We start from the raw sequence: 16753 nt of genomic DNA on the forward strand, positions 1-16753 counted from the left end.
TTGCCAGAATCGCTTCGAGGCTGTAGTCCTTCTCCATGGCCTCACCGAACTCCTCCCAGGCCCGAGTTTTTGCCTCTGCTACAGCCCGGGCTGCAGCACGCTTGGCTTCACGGTACCCGTCACCTGCCTCAGGAGTCTCACAAGCCAACCACAGCCGATAAGACTCCTTCAGCTTGACAGCATCCCTTACTGCCGGTGTCCACCAACGGGTTCTGGGATTGCCGCCTGTCTTTACAAATGGTATCAGTGGTATTAAGAGCTCACTTTCCCAAGTGTGAGCTGTAATCAGCACCATGGAAGAAGACTGCATCTGAAGTGGTGCCATGACAGTAAGGCATGAAGTGATAAGGAAGGGTGCGCTATCATATTCAGTAATGAATCTCACTTCTGCTTTAACACAAATACAGAGGTTGGACAATGAAACTGAAAAACTTTCCATCAGATCATCTTCTCCCAGCATTAGAGAAACAGAGGAGGAATGAGAAGATCGCTACATTGTTTTTATCAACAGTGTCGTAAATCATATTATGATAGTTTCAACCTACAGGGGTTGGACAATGAAACTGAAACACCTGTCATTTTAGTGTGGGAGGTTTCATGGCTAAATTAGACCAGCCTGGTAGCCAGTCTTCATTGATTGCACATTGCACCAGTAAGAGCAGAGTGTGAAGGTTCAATTAGCAGGGTAAGAGCACAGTTTTGCTCAAAATATTGAAATGCACACAACATTATGGGTGACATACCAGAGTTCAAAAGAGGACAGATTGTTGGTGCACGTCTTGCTGGCGCATCTGTGACCAAGACAGCAAGTCATTGTGATGTATCAAGAGCCACGGTATCCAGGGTAATGTCAGCATACCACTAAGAAGGACGAACCACATCCAACAGGATTAACTGTGGACGCAAGAGGAAGTTGTCTGAAAGGGATGTTTGGGTGCTAACCCGGATTGTATCCAAAAAACATAAAACCACGGCTGCCCAAATCACGGCAGAATTAAATGTGCACCTCAACTCTCCTGTTTCCACCAGAACTGTCCGTCAGGAGCTCCACAGGGTCAATATAAACGGCCGGGCTGCTATAGCCAAAACTTTGGTCACTCGTGCCAATGCCAAACGTCGGTTTCAATGGTGCAAGGAGCGCAAATCTTGGGCTGTGGACAATGTGAAACATGTATTGTTCTCTGATGAGCCCACCTTTACTGTTTTCCCCACATCCGGGAGAGTTACGGTGTGGAGAAGCCCCAAAGAAGCGTACCTGCATGCCCAGAGTTAAGCATGGGGGTGGATCAGTGATGGTTTGGGCTGCCATATCATGGCATTCCCTTGGCCTAATACTTGTGCTAGATGGGCGCGTCACTGCCAAGGACTACCGAACCATTCTTGAGGACCGTGTGCATCCAATGGTTCAAACATTGTATCCTGAAGGCATTGCCGTGTATCAGTATGACAATGCACCAATACACACAGCAAGACTGGTGAATGATTGGTTTGATGAACATGAAAGTGAAGTTGAACATCTCCCATGGCCTGCACAGTCACCAGATCTAAATATTATTGAGCCACTTTGGGGTGTTTTGGAGGAGCGAGTCAGGAAACGTTTTCCTCCACCAGTATCACGTAGTGACCTGGCCACTATCCTGCAAGAAGAATGGCTTAAAATCCCTCTGACCACAGTGCAGGACTTGTATATGTCATTCCCAAGACGAATTGACGCTGTATTGGCCGCAAAGGGAGGCCCTACACCATACTAAAAAAATATTGTGGTCTAAAACCAGGTGTTTCAGTTTCATTGTCCAAGCCCTGTACAAACATTGTGTTTGTGTGTGTGTGTGTGTGTGTGTGTGTGTGTGTGTGTGTGTGTGTGTGTGTGTGTGTGTGAACCTCCAGTGTGACACTGCAATTACTCCAATAAAGTCACATGGCCTTCCGAAACGTCACTCTTGCTGGAAGATTCACTACTGAACCCAGTGTAGTTTTTAATATCATATAAAATATAAAATCTGGTTTATTTCTCCTTACCAATGTATTGAGGGGTTCCACTTGTGCTTCTGTACTCCTCTCCCTGGTCAAAATGATAAGCCAGGCCGAAGTCGATAAGCTTAATGTTGGGGTGTGGGGAAGCTTTGTCTGACAACATGATGTTTTCAGGCTAAATTTGGAGCAGAACACAATATTTGTAAGATGACACAGTAATGAAAAGTGGTGTTTCAAAGCAACAGTTGCTGTTACCTTCAGGTCGAAATGGGCAATGTTGTTCCTGTGCATGAACTTCAGTCCCTCCAGGATTTGCTTTAGAAACTCAATGGCTTCACACTCCAAAAGATTCTCCTTCTCGGCAATGAAATCAAACAACTCTCCTCCACTAACACTAAAATGTCAAACAGACACTGTGTTACAGTATTTATATTCAGTCTACTATTACTTTTTGATAAATCTGTAGTTCTGTCTACATACGAGAACATATTTTTTTTCCCCTTTAGTTTACCTGTTTTTCTTCCACAGTACAAGTAAGGCCAGATATTTTCATATACAGTATAAAAAACACATAACTTGCTTTGTCACTGTCTGACATCATATTAGACCTCATTTTTCCTGTTTTACCTTAGTTAGTATTACCAAACATATTTCCATTTGATGAATGCTAGAATAATGAGAGGAAGATTTTTTTAAATCTTTTTAAAACTTTCTTCAAATTCAGAAGTCCTACCTCTCCTTAGTACTTGGTAGAATTCCCTTTAAACTGAATGACTTGGGTCAAACGATTTGGGTATCCTTCCACAAACGTCTCACAAATGTTTACTATAATTTCGGCCCATTCCTCCAGACAGAAATGATGTAACTGAATCAGGTACTCAAGCTGCCTTGCCCACAGAAGCCTTTCAGCTCTGGGCACAAATTTTCTATGAGGCTGAGGTTAGCACTTGGTGTTGGTCACACTACATCCTTTTGCCCCCAATGTTCATCTTCCTGGCTGATAGCTGGCTGATAATGTAATGTTCTTTCCCAATGAAGCCATCTTTAGTTGGGGAGGGGGTAAAAGTAATAATGGTTATTACTTTTACTCTTTACTGATCAACCCCTTATTCTATATTAAACGTGCTTCCCTGTGGACAGGGACATTGGGGTTCCAGCAACGTCCAGTTTATAACTGAGTCTTGGAGGTTACTGGGCTGTTCCTGGACTTCCTGACAAATGTCTCTTCATTTCAGGGTGACATTTTGGTTCAGGTGATTGAAACGTGGACAGAATTGGGTCTTCCATCAGGACAATGATATCAAAACTGTTTTTATAGTGAACTATTCAGACGTCTGAAACGGCCCTCCCAAAGCTCTGACCTCAACCCTTTCAAAAATTTGTAGACTATGCTTAAACGAAGGGTTGCTTCAATAATTCTACATAATGTTATTTCCTCATCAGGCAGTGCGTCCTGATGAATGAACCAGTCCCTCCTTCAGGAAAACAAAAGATGAGGCTACCACCCATGTACTTCATAGTTTCTCCTTTTTCCTTAATCTAATAATTTAGAGTATTCTGTTTTGATCAGTCTCATTTTCTGGCATTATGCAAAAAATAATTTTGGTAATTCTAAGTGACCTAAAACAGTAAAGGTTTAGTCTAATTTAAGGTCATGGGTCTTTTTAAACAGTGTATGTAAATTTATGTCTTTAACTATATGTTATTTATTAGTCTTTATAATGTTTTGAACGTAGATTTTAATGGTGCTTCAGAAAATATAATTTATATTGCTAAAAGTATTGTGTCCCACCACCAAATCAAGAATTCCAGTGTTCCGATTACTTCCATGGCTGCAGGTGTATAAAGTTTGGTGTGATATCAGCCATTGTGATATTATTTTCTGTTTTCCAGTAGATTCCCTTCACTCTATTTTTTTAAATTAGCCTTTCAGGTCTAAAACCTATAAACACGTGTCCAAAAAAAAAACTTGCCATGCATTCTAGGATGCCAATATTTTTCATTAGTTAGATGCTTGCAAACAGCTGAGTATGATTTACAATGTCATAATTAAAACAGTATCTCTAAAACTAGGATCATTGCTGTGTAATATGTAGCGTAACTCTTTGGTTATAATGACACCTTGGTTTGTCCTCAATGGGATTGTGTGAAGTGTTTGCATATAGCCAGTGCATTATCTGCAGTAGAAAGAGTTAAAAGTGGCCACATGTGGTTCCTGACATGACTGGCATGGCTCAAAGCCCAGGGTTGCATCTTGTCAGAGAGTGTGATGAGGATATGTAAAAAATAATTTTGTCAAATGCTCCAGGAATTAGTTTTTTATAGTTTCAAGGTATGTCCAGCTGTTAGTATAAAATAAATTTTAAACCTTAAATATTTCCTTTCCTCTGTGTGTTAAATATAAGAACATATAAAAATACAGCAAACATAATAGTCTAGCAGAAGAAGAAAACAATACAAGCTGATAAAAGTAATAACCGAAATGCAGACACTTACAGCTCGAGAATTAACACCACCTCTGATCGACTCTCAAAGACATCTTTGAGGGCCACAATATTTGGATGGTGTAAAACCTGTAGAATCTCCACCTCTCGTTCCACACTGGTCCTGTCCAGACCCAGACGGCTGCAGGCATTTTTTCGAATCTTCAGGAACTTGCCAGCCCAATGAGTCCTCGATGTCCTCTCACGGACCTTTCGAACCTGACCAAAATGCCCACTAAATGGGGCAAGAATAGATTTAACAATACATTCATAGAGACTTTCTACAGTTTGTGGAGATTGATTGGAGATTAGGAGATTGGTGGTCTAATTGATAAATAGATGGAAATGATCCATTCAATTCAGTTTTATTTATATAGCGGCAATTCACAACACATCGTCTCAATGCAGTTCACAAAGTCACTTTACTTTCTCAAGTCAATTGAATTGAATCATACAGATTTGAAGTCAGGTACATACGTTCTAATTAATCCTAACTATCAAACCGTGCAGTCAGATTCAGTTTATTATGCAAATTGGTTAAACGTTTAATTATGTATAGAATAATTAAGTAATTATAGAATGGTTTACATTTTCATTGGACTCCTCCAAAGCATATAGCTAAAAGCACTCAAGCAGAAAAAAGCATTGAACTATTATAAGATGGCCTGCCATGAGCCATACCTCTCCTATTTGAACATTGATGAAAATATTTAAATAACCGTCGAGTGGAGTGTTGGTAATCCAACCCAGCCACATGGAGAACAAGGACTGAACTGCACAAAGATAACATAAGACACTGGTAAAAACTCTAAATCTCAGATACCACAGTATTAACCCATTTTCAAGACAGCTCCCAGGAAGGAGTTCCTTACAGCTGGAATTCCCGTGACGTCATGGGGGTATTCAATTCAATTCAAAAATACTTTATTGATCGCCGAGGGGAAATTAGAATTTCAACCCATCCAGACACAACGCATGACACAAGACAATGGGGGGACGGGTCACCGAGGCTTTGCTGCCCACTCACAGGTGTTGCCCTTGCTACATGAGAAAAGAGGCCACATTAGGTAAGTAGAGGGAAAAAAATCATATTTCACACTTTATCCTTTGCAGGATACAGTTTGAGATTGCAAAAAACCAACACATATACAAAACAACATCATGCCGGGATCGGTGAAGGCGGTGTGAAGGGGTGCATATGTTTATCTTGGACATGTGTGTGTGTGCATGTGAGTATGTGCAAGTAAGTCCATGAAACACTGTCACAGAGACCATTGTCCTTGATGGTACGTTGGAATGTTCATCAACCGGCCGTTCTGAGCAGGTCCACAGATGTCCTCAGGGAAGGGAGGGGGCAGAGGGAGCAGAGCATCTTGTTTATATAACATCCAAGAGAAATTGAAGATAGCCGGGCATCCAAGGACATACAGGGGAGCCAGATTCAAATAACAACAATTGTTTTGGGTCAGGCCGACTCTTAGTTTTCCGTCTGCCTTGAAAGTCTTGCTGGTGCTTTTCAATTGCGAATCCAAACAGCCTAACTCCAGGTCCTTTCCGCCAGATGCGAGTGACCAACTTTCTCCAAGATTTATCCCATTTCACCCCTGAGTCCAGGAACCGCAACCTGCCTGCGATCCTGTGTAAGGATCAAATCCAGTCTGCGGTTCAGCTCACATAACATCTCAGTCTGCGTGTTGATCGCTCTGCAGATACCATCATACATGCCAGTCAGCCTTACAATGGCCAGAACAGCTGCTGACATTTTCCGAATTTCTCAATATGCCTGGTAACTGCCGACTCCAAAAAGCAGAAATCCTGTTATCAAACATCCAATTGTGTACACATCTTCGACATCCTCGACTGACATTATCGTCAAACACACAATCCTCCACTTCTGCCAGGAGTCCATCGTGTATCCGGAGAAAAATGTCCCATCTGGACAAGATGGTTCCCCTTCACCCTGTCTTCTCGTCAAGAAAATTCGATCAATTGCATTGAGAGACCAGCTGACCAAATCCATCACTCAAAATTTTGGAAGATATGCAAAGAGAGGCTCCAAAAGGAAAGACAAGATAGATATGGGAGGGTGCGGGAGACAGAGAAAAAGCGTCCTCCTCCACCGAGAGCACGAGCTGAGCAGAGCAATGTTCTTCCTCTTTGCCTTAAAGCTCTGCACAGGCTGCATTGGAGGAGGACACGTCCCGAGTAAAAGATTGCATGACTGAAACCTTGGATCCACAGTAAACTACGGTCAGCTGTCTGTGTTTTTGGTGACTGTACCCTGCCCGAAAATAAGACTAGCTGCCTGGTACTGGCTGTCTGAGTTTATGCGGGAAAGAATCTGAGCCAAAGATTTTGGAAGAAGACACGTGTTATGAAGTGGTTTTCCTTCCACTCCCCTGACCGCATTTGAAAACCTCAGCTCTGCACATCTGTTGCATGCGCTAGTCTGAAAAGATTCTCGCCCCAGCCGCTAGACCAAGAGCGGTTGCCACTTCTTCTCCGTTTATCTAACTTGCTCAACTCAACGTGCTCTCCTGTTCATCAGAACGGTTCACAGTAAGAGGTTGTGTCTGGGCAGAGAAAATTAGTTTAGGAAAAAAGCTATTTAAATATTTATTTCATTGTGTTTTGCTTTCTACTGATTCTTAAACTGTGTTGGGCTGAAGTAAGCAGGAGCTGAGGCAATCAGTGATTCAAACTTTATCTCAAAGAGTAGTTTTAGCTCTAAACACAGTAGCACTGTAGAGTGAACCTGTTCTGTTTTATCTGTGTTTTCCCTTCCTCTCCTTCACTAACTAGCATAAAATATGTCAGCATAGTCCTTAAATGTGCTAAATTGTTTCTCTATTAGTGGTACTCAAAGTAAATACATATGGCACAAAGTAGTGCCGCAGCCCCTGTTTTCTTTGTTGTTAGCTGAGCCGCTAATCCTGGATGTGGCGTCGCTATGTCTACCATTCATCAACTAAAATGTGAGTTCATATCAGTTTTTCCAAAAAGCCATTCAATCCATCACGATGATAACTAATTAATAAAACATTGAGAATCATATGCCCAAGATCTTATCAATTTCTAATTTAGAAAGCGATTAAAAAATATGTATATTAATAAAATAGTTTTTTATTTTCCCTTTTCCCTTTCATTTTAAACTGGTTATTCTTTGTTAGCTAACTGTGATAACACTGCATCATTATATTAGTTATTGGTGTGTCAGTATCATTCTTATTTGTTCCATTTTTATGAATCTTTTCCCATAATTTATTAGATTTGCTTTTTTTTTTTCATTTTTACCATACTAGTTTAGTTAAAGAGTTTGTTAGCTGAAGCATTTTGTTAACAAATTCTTGTATTTTGTAGTAGTTCTTTGTGTTTATTAACATGTGTGCAGGGCTTGCTGTTTGAGAACACTAGTGCACAAACTGACTCCTTCATCTACTGGTCTATAATAGCAAACCTCACCAGGCAGGTATTCATAAAGCAATAACTGAGAGCTGTTTGGTTATTAATTGCTGATAATCAGGTGAAGTCCTGTCTTGTTCATTTTAAAGAAAAATTCCCAACTTTGTTAATAATTTATATTAACGTTTATATTTAAGCTCATAGGTTTGATATTTATATACTGGTTGAAAATAGCCCTGTGAGAAATTCATAAGAAAATTCATAAAATATAAGTTCATAGCATTAAAATTTATAGAAAGGTTCAGGGTAATTCACCCTGAAATAACTCTGGTTAGCTATCTAATGTAAACCTGTTCTCACCATGCCTCTTAAAAAAATTGGAATTGAGAATCGCTAGGAACCGGAATCAAAATTTGGAATCTGAACTGGAATCGTTCAAATTCAAACTATGTCCAACACTAAGAAAGAGCCCAGACAAGAAATATAAGCTTTCTATTTACACTTCTGTCTACACTCTGACTCTGACATATGGGTCTTGAAGAACAAAATATCGAGGCACGTGACGTCGCCCGGTACAGCGGAGCCGGGGTCCCACCCTGGAGCCAGGCCTGGGGTCGGGACTCGTCGGAGAGCGCCTGGTGGCCGGGTTGCTCCTCGCGGGACCCGGCCGGGCCAAGCCCGAACGAGAGACGCGAGGCCATCCCCCAGTGGGCCCACCACCTGCAGGGGGAACCGTGAGGGACCGGTGCAAAGAGGATTGGGTGGCGGACGAAGGTGGAGACCTCAGCGGCCCGATCCCCGGATGCTTAGGCTAGGGACGTGGAATGTCACCTCGCTGGGGAGGGAGGAGCCTGAGCTTGTGCGGGAGGAAGCAGTGCTTTGCCAACACTGTTTATAGTGGGGGCGGGAGACTGCTGACCTCGACTGAGGACATTATCGGGCGGTGGAAGGAGTACTTCGAGGATCTCCTCGATCCTGCCATCACGCATTCCGTGGTGGAAACAGAGGCTGGGGACTCGGGGTTGGACTCTTTCATCACCCAGGCTGAAGTCACCGAGGTGGTTAAAAAGCTCCGCGGTGGCAGGGCTTCGGGGGTGGATGAGATCCGCCCTGAGTACCTCAAGTCTCTGGATGTTGTAGGGCTGTCATGGTTGACACGCCTCTTCAACATTGCGTGGCGGTCGGGGACAGACTGCGGTGGTGGTCCCCCTTTATAAGAAGGGGGACCGGAGGGTGTGTTCCAACTACAGGGGGATCACACTCCTCAGCCTCCCTGGTAAGGCCTACGCCAGGGTATTGGAGAGGAGAGTCCGACCGATAGTCGAACCTCAGCTTCAGGAGGAACAGTGTGGTTTTCGTCCCAGCCGTGGAACACTGGACCAGCTCTATACCCTCTACGGGGTGCTCGAGGGTTCATGGGAGTTTGCCCAACCGGTTCACATGTGTTTTGTGGACCTGGAGAAGGCATTCGACTGTGTCCCTCGTGATGCCCTGTGGGGGGTGCTCCAGGAGTATGGAATCGGGGGCCTTTATTAGGGGCCATCCGGTCCCTGTACGAGCGGAGCAGGAGTTTGGTCCGCATTGCCGGCACTAAGTCGGACCTGTTCCCAGTGCATGTTGGACTCTGGCAGGGCTGCCCTTTGTCGCCGGTCCTGTTCATAACTTTTATGGACAGGATTTCTAGACGCAGCCAAGGGCCAGAGGGGGTCTGGTTTGGGGACCAGTGGATTTTGTCTCTTCTTTTTGCGGATGACGTGGTCCTGCTGGCCCCCTCTAGCCAAGACCTACAGCATGCGCTGTGGCGGTTCGCAGCCGAGTGTGAAGCGGCTGGGATGAGGATCAGCTCCTCCAAGTCCAAGGCCATGGTACTCGACCGGAAAAGGGTGGCTTGTCCTCTTCAGGTTGGAGGGGAGTTCCTGCCTCAAGTGGAGGAGTTTAAGTATCTCGGGGTCTTGTTCACGAGTGAGGGAAGAATGAAGCGGGAGATCGACAGACGGATCGATGCGGCTGCAACAATAATGGGGGCGCTGTGCCGGTCCATTGTGGTGAAGAGAGAGCTGAGTCGAAAAGCAAAGCTCTCAATTTACTGGTCGGTCTACGTTCCTACCCTCACCTATGGCCATGAACTTTGGGTCATGACCGAAAGAACGAGATCACGGATACAAGCGGCTGAAATGAGCTTCCTCCGTAGGGTGGCCGGGCACTCCCTTAGAGATAGGGTGAGGAGCTCAGCCATCCGGGAGGGGCTCGGAGTAGAGCCGCTGCTCCTCCACATCGAGAGGAGCCAGTTGAGGTGGCTCGGGCATCTATACTGGATGCCTCCTGGACGCCTTCCTCGGGAGGTATTCCAGGCACGTCCCACCGGGAGGAGGCCCAGGGCACGGCCCAGGACACGCTGGAGGGACGATGTCTCTTGGCTGGGCTGGGAACGCCTTGGGCTCCCCCTGGAGGAACTGGAGGAGGTGTCTGGAGAGAGGGACGTCTGGGCGTCTCTGCTGAGTCTTCTGTCCCCGCGACCCGGTCCTGGATAAGCGGAAGACAACGAACGAACGAACGAACATATGGGTCTGAAATATAGAAGGCGACCATAGGAACAAAATCATTCATACAAGTGGCCAAAATGAGCTTTCTCTGTAAGGGTTGCTAGACTCGGTCATCCAGGGAAGGCGGCTCCTCCACATTTAAAGGAGCCAGGCATCTGATTATGATGCCCTGTGAGCACCTCCCTTTGGAGGTTTACTGATCACGTCTCAATTGGAAGAGACACCTATAAAGACCTAGAACTCGTTGGAGGAACTACATATCCCTTCTGGCTTGGGAAGACCTTGGGAACCCCCCAGCAATGAACTGAGGCCCTGTTTATATGAGAACAATCCACTGAAAATGAGATTTCCTTTTCTGTTTCTGTTCATCTACGTGACAATTGTTTTTTACAAACTTTGTTCACATGGCAACAGTAAAGACTTACCCTCTAGCGCCACTAGTTGGGGGTATGTTCTTCGAACTCAACAACATGCACAAACACTTCCTGCTTACAAAACGGGAAAAAATGAGCACTTTGTTGAGCACTATCTTTAGATTCAAGAGTCAGCAGCATAAGCAAGCACCCTGCAATCCACCAATGTTATTACACTCTGGAAGCCATTCTTAAATTGTGCTATTTTCAAAGAAAACGTGTGCCATTGTCGTGTAAACAAACAGTAGAAACACAACTAAACTTTTCAGTTGTAATCAGAAGACAAGTTAACTTATTCCTTCCTCAACAACACTTTGAAGAAGACCTTGACAAAGCTTAAGATCCCACTGGAGGAGCAACAAACAGATTTTCCTAATACGATTGAAGACCTGAGTCATAGCAGGTTTGCTATCCAGGTGGGAAAAAATCCAACTGAGGATTTTTCCGAGGAGATTATCCTACCTTGCTTGTTTTTATTTTAGTCGACTGGCCATGGCTAACCATATCCTTTCCCTTTTTGCTGAAGGAGGAGAAGCTGACCGTTTCTCAGCCGTTCATGAACGTATGAACGCTCGCACCTTCGTACCTGTCCAGGAGAAGACATCACTCAAATAAATTTGTTTCTTGGTCCTTTTTTTTTTCTTGTAGTCTGAGCAGGATAAAGTAGGTTAGAAGTAAGGTGATCCAGGATCATCAGTGTTTTAATTCAATGTATTTCAACTGTACACTTCTATGCAAACTTTTATTGAATGTTGGTGTTTTTTGAGTTTAATACAAAGTACCTTGAAAGACGTGCTCAGCCATCCAGCTGAACAATCCAAAGCAAAGTTTTATCGAATGTCGGTTTCACTGTGTTTTGAAGGTTAATCTGCGTTTTCGATTAGCTGATCCTAAATCAGCTGCGAGTTAAAGTTGTATTGTTGAAGCTATTTGAAGTAAGTCAGAGCTTGCCAGTGGATCTGATCATCCCATTCCCCTACCCATTTTGTTGCCTTTGTTCTTTCCACTGGTTTCCCCCGTGGGTTTTTATGGGTCCTTGTTTTAATCAATTAGCCATTAGCTGGAAGCAGCTAGGAGCTAGGCTACTGATCTGAAGGCCTCATCTATGTGGATAAAGACTCATCACTGTTCATTGTTTCCATATTCCAAGTCAACCCAAAGCTTTGATTAATCCAAACATTCGTCCATAAATTGCTGCTTTGATCTACATTAATACTCAGTGTGAATTCTGTAAAAATTGATCAAATGTAGTAGTTCAGTGTGTGTTTTAGTTAGGTGCAAATAAATAATAATACATTTTCCCAAAGATAAAGAGAAGGTGTTTGTGTTTATTTTGTATAAAAGGGATTTTCTGTCAACTAAGGTTAGTGCTCGTATCACCCTTTTTGGTTAATGGCTTGATAATACAGTTACATTTAGTGTGATTTGGCTAATAATTATTGATGACAGTTAATTAATTTCAATTATTAAGGGCTATTAGCCTAATAATCACAATCAAATAGTGTCCTTCTAATATCTATTGGTTGTGAATGATTTTTTTTAGGAAATATAAATTATGATTTTTTGATTTAAAAGAATTAATAAATATTAACAATAAAATAATCATAAATCCAAAACAAGACCCATTTAAGTCAGTGCAAATTGTAATGATTATTTTTAAGAAGTTCAGGTGTCAATGAAACAGTAAGTAAGAGAGAGTAGCAAACAGTATATATAAAACATAACACCAGAAACCGCAGCTGGTAGCATAACAAGAAGAGATGAAAGACGTACAGGCAGGCTTTTAGCTAGAGCTAAACAGAAAATACATCGCTAAGGCTTGAAGGAAAAAAGAAAGTAATTGTTTTACTATGTAGTGTAGTTCTTTTTATAAACACATTTCAACAGATGATTGTTTGCCCAGAGCTCCCAGCATACAGAGCAAAATAGCAAACCTACAACCATTTCAGGGTAAGTCAAATAACAGCCTATATGTACTGTGGTGCCAGAAATGTATAGAGCTTTAAGCAAGCAGACCTCATCAAGAAGCTTTATTCAAATTAGTCTCACTGACATTCAGACATGACTCTTACTTTGGTGGTTAGGTCTAAAATTTCATCAAAAACCGATAATTATCTGCAAACTAAAACCTGAATGTCACAGTGTTAGTTTGAATAGTTTTGGCATGTTCTAAAACATCCAGCAGGCTCAAACAGAAGGCTGAACATTGTGAGACTGCAGGCGGTGACATTAGCTTATTAGTTGCACTCTGTAAGCTGCTCAGTCTGTGTTTTCTTTTTTTTAATAGTGCATGTTGCAATAAAATGAATCCATGTTGAAATTTGATTGAAAATTTAAAGTGACTGCAAAAATAGTCACAATAAAATACCAGTGATGCCAAATATCAAGTGATAGTCCTTAGGCTTAGACATCTAAACCTTCAACTTGTATGTTAGACCAATCCCAGCCAAAAAGGTTTTTCTCTCCACGGTCACTACATGCATGCTCAGTATGAGGGATTGCTGCAAAGTCAACGCCAGTGACTGTCCACTGTTTCTACATGCTCATTCAGGAGGAGTCACTGCTACAAGTCTCTGACTCGATGCAATCTGCTGGATTTCCTTAGATAGAAAACATTTTAAACAATTTTGAATAAATAACTGAATCTGACTGCACTGTTTAATAGTTAGGATTAATTGGAATGTATGAACCTGACTTCGAATCTGTATGATTTGCTTGAATTGACTTTGTAAAGTTTCTATTCCGGTTCACAAGAGGAAATTAGAGTACAGGAACAGAAACAGCTACAGAAGAACAAGAACAAAGCATCAATTATGTGGTTTCTTTCAATGTTTAAATAGCCTTTAATTGCATTATGAATCTCTTTATGATGTTGTTTTAATCAGCAAATGGTGGTATTTAGACAACCTTTGTCTATGTACTTCAGATAATAGACAAACAAAAACTACTCAGCGTTATCCCCCTAGGTTTACTGCTGTGGAAGGTGGTGGTTAGATGGATGGCCACTATGGTCATCCATCCTTGATTTTTAATATTTTCTGAATGTCTTTGATGTACCCCTACTGAAACAAACTTAATTCCAAAAAAACAAATTGTGATCCTAACGGTTTATAATCAAGTCCTGCACAAGCCTGTTTATTTTACAATAATTAAACTATCTTTGTTGAAGCCCAGAAACCTCAAATATGTCAGGATTCAGAAACCAGAACCTGGAAGAGTGCTTTAAATAAATAACATGTGTTTCTTATGTTTCTTATGCTGAGAGGCTGTTTCTTACCCATTAAACGGGGTCTGTAAAGGTCCAGTGAGTTCCTAATACTTGATACACATTAATAAATGAGAACTGCTTGACAGTAAACTCAACTTACAACTCCTAAACATTAAAACACTTATAGTATGTATATCAGTACCTTCCTAGAACTTCCTCGATCTCATAGAAGTCTTCCACATTCTCAGGCTTGAAAAGGGCCATGTTGAAGTGCTTCACATAGGTCTTCTTTGTCCACTGTAGAAAATAAAGATATATATATATTATGTTCTTCAAAACCTAGACTTTAAACTTTAAAAAAGGCTTTAGGTCCTCTGGGGATTTGAAAACCAAAATGTTAACAATAAATGGACATGTAATTTCAATGCATGTGGTTCACGGAGAGGTCAGCCATTTTGCAAAAACATCGTATGTTATGAATGAATATGAATAACGTCTGTTTAAAGCTTACACACAATGCATGGGTAGTATCAGTATGTAGAGAAGTGATGAGCCTCATCATCTCCTGTAATTCACTGACTACTTTATTATATTTATACTGTATATTGAAAAATTATCAGTCTCAGTAAGAAAAAAATAATATTTCCCAACTTTCAAACAATAGACCTAAGTCTTCTTTGTAAAGGAGCCTACATTTCACATTTCATAATAGGAACAAAAGGAATACATTATGAACATGGATTTATTCTCAGAACCACAACGTTAACTGCTGCTTTATGCTGCATAGTGACAGAGTTGTTAGCACTGTTATTTTGCAGTATGAAGCTATGGAATGGTTATAACTCCAGTCAGTCATTTTCTATTCCGCTTCTTCCATAGTGGGTCACAGGGGAGCTGGTGCCTATCTCCAGCAGTCTACAGGCAGGAGGACTGGTCGCCAGTCCATCGCAGTCCATTACACTTAAAAAATGTCGAAGCTTAAAGGATCTGTCCATATGTCATACTAATTTGGGCCAATTTTGTCTTTGCTTAAAAATCTGGGTTCATATATTTCTGTAAATGTCTCACGGCACTCTGCATAACAACATGGGGGGGGTGTGCTGTGTTCTGTCAAAGTGTCAAAAATGTATTTTTAATTGCTCTGTGAATGACAAAGTTCATGAAAATTCTTCCTCGTGTCCTCTGCATAATGTTGTTTGTAGCTTTTGAGAAATACAAAGAAAGTTGGGCCAAAAATGGAATTGCTGTAAGAAGAGACTTCCTCTTTAGGTGAGTTATAACAGAAAACACTGAGCTGCAGTTCCCCTTCTAAATTTAATGATCTGAAAAAGGTGACTAATGGCTCAGTCACAATGTGATCTGGAACTCTGATGTTCAAGATTTTACAAATGAAATAATTATCCACTAAAGTTTCTACTTGAACAATTGTACAATTGATTTTATGGATCATATGAGGTGTGTTTGATCTCCTACAATTTAATATAAAAACATATAAACATTCGTCCTTTTAGTTGTATAAACACCTACCTCTTTTTTTGTAATATTTCTTTATTAGAAATGGCCACTCACCTTGTTCCATTAGAAAAAATGTATGTGATATTTTCCTTTAAATGTAAAAATATTTCATTCATGCAGAGATGAGAACCGTTTATATTTTATAACTATGATGAAACTTGTCATTGGTCCCTAGAACTCAGAATCCCCTCAAAAAACATACTGCTCAAGAAAAAAAGTTTCAGGTGCACTGGAAGTAAACATGGAAGTCAAAACCATTACTGAATAACTGAATAACTACTGCTATGGAGTATATGGATTAATCAATAAAACACACAAACTACCCAGTCCCCCCAAAACGCATTACACACACATACACACACACACACACACACACACACACAAAAATCTAGAAAAACAAATGCGCAGATCTCGCTGGCTTAAATGCGTGATAATGTCTGGATGGCAACCAACATCCCTTGACATGTTTAATAACAACTATTCAAAATGTAGCAGTTTTTTTTTTTAAAACACGACATAAAATAATCCTTTCTCGCGTTCCCGTCCCACCTAACCCCCACGGCTCTCTGCCACACCCGCCGTGGAATGCTGCTAAATGTGAACATTTGGAGCAGTTTTTTCCCTCAGTTTCAAAAAAGGCCGTGGGCAACATCTCGGGAATTACATATGTTAAATGGTCAATTAATATAATAATAATAATAACACTCACCGTCACAGACCCAGTTGTTCCTGCTCCAATGTTCCGCCGAACGTACTATTATCCCATGTATGACCAGAAGCTCCCACCCAGCAGCGCGTTGGTTCTGGCCCGGCTGTGGAGCTGCGAGCAGGGCGAAGAAGGAATGCGGAAAACGGCTGTCTTCTTTTCGGCTTTAGTGGCCCCTTATAAACAACGAACTGCTGCATTAGCTCCACCAGTTGGTAGTAAAGGGCTGCAGAGGCAGAAAAACGTGTATGAGAAAACGAAACTGCATATATCTCAGTCACTTTCCATTAGTGACGTTATTTTTAAAACGCCTTAAAATACGTGTTGTATAATGCAGATGCGCACACGTAAAGTTAAAGAATCTCCAACTTTTAATTCATTCATTTGTGAAAAAATCCCACGTGAGCAAAATTTCCCCTTTAAGATTATTACACATCTGCTAGTAGAAAACCTTTATTTCACAACACTATGGCATAGAGAAAGCTATGACCTTACCTCATTACAAAGTC

General features: G+C 41.7%; 1 protein-coding gene across 1 annotated transcript in view; it reads right to left on the reverse strand.

Moving 5' to 3' along the window:
• The window catches only part of si:dkey-240h12.4 (death-associated protein kinase 2), a 30107-nt gene extending 13627 nt beyond the window's left edge, over positions 1–16480 (reverse strand). Inside the window, exons 1-5 of the mRNA XM_047384020.1 lie at positions 16248–16480; positions 14226–14320; positions 4471–4692; positions 2230–2368; positions 2020–2149 (exon numbers count right to left, since the gene is read on the reverse strand). Coding sequence (XP_047239976.1) covers positions 2020–2149; positions 2230–2368; positions 4471–4692; positions 14226–14287 — 553 coding nt within the window. The 5' untranslated portion in view covers positions 14288–14320; positions 16248–16480. The remainder of the gene's footprint in view (positions 1–2019; positions 2150–2229; positions 2369–4470; positions 4693–14225; positions 14321–16247) is intronic.
• Positions 16481–16753: the final 273 nt, after the last annotated feature.

Source organism: Girardinichthys multiradiatus, chromosome 13 (genome assembly GCF_021462225.1).
Source record: "Girardinichthys multiradiatus isolate DD_20200921_A chromosome 13, DD_fGirMul_XY1, whole genome shotgun sequence".
Lineage (NCBI taxonomy): Eukaryota > Metazoa > Chordata > Actinopteri > Cyprinodontiformes > Goodeidae > Girardinichthys > Girardinichthys multiradiatus.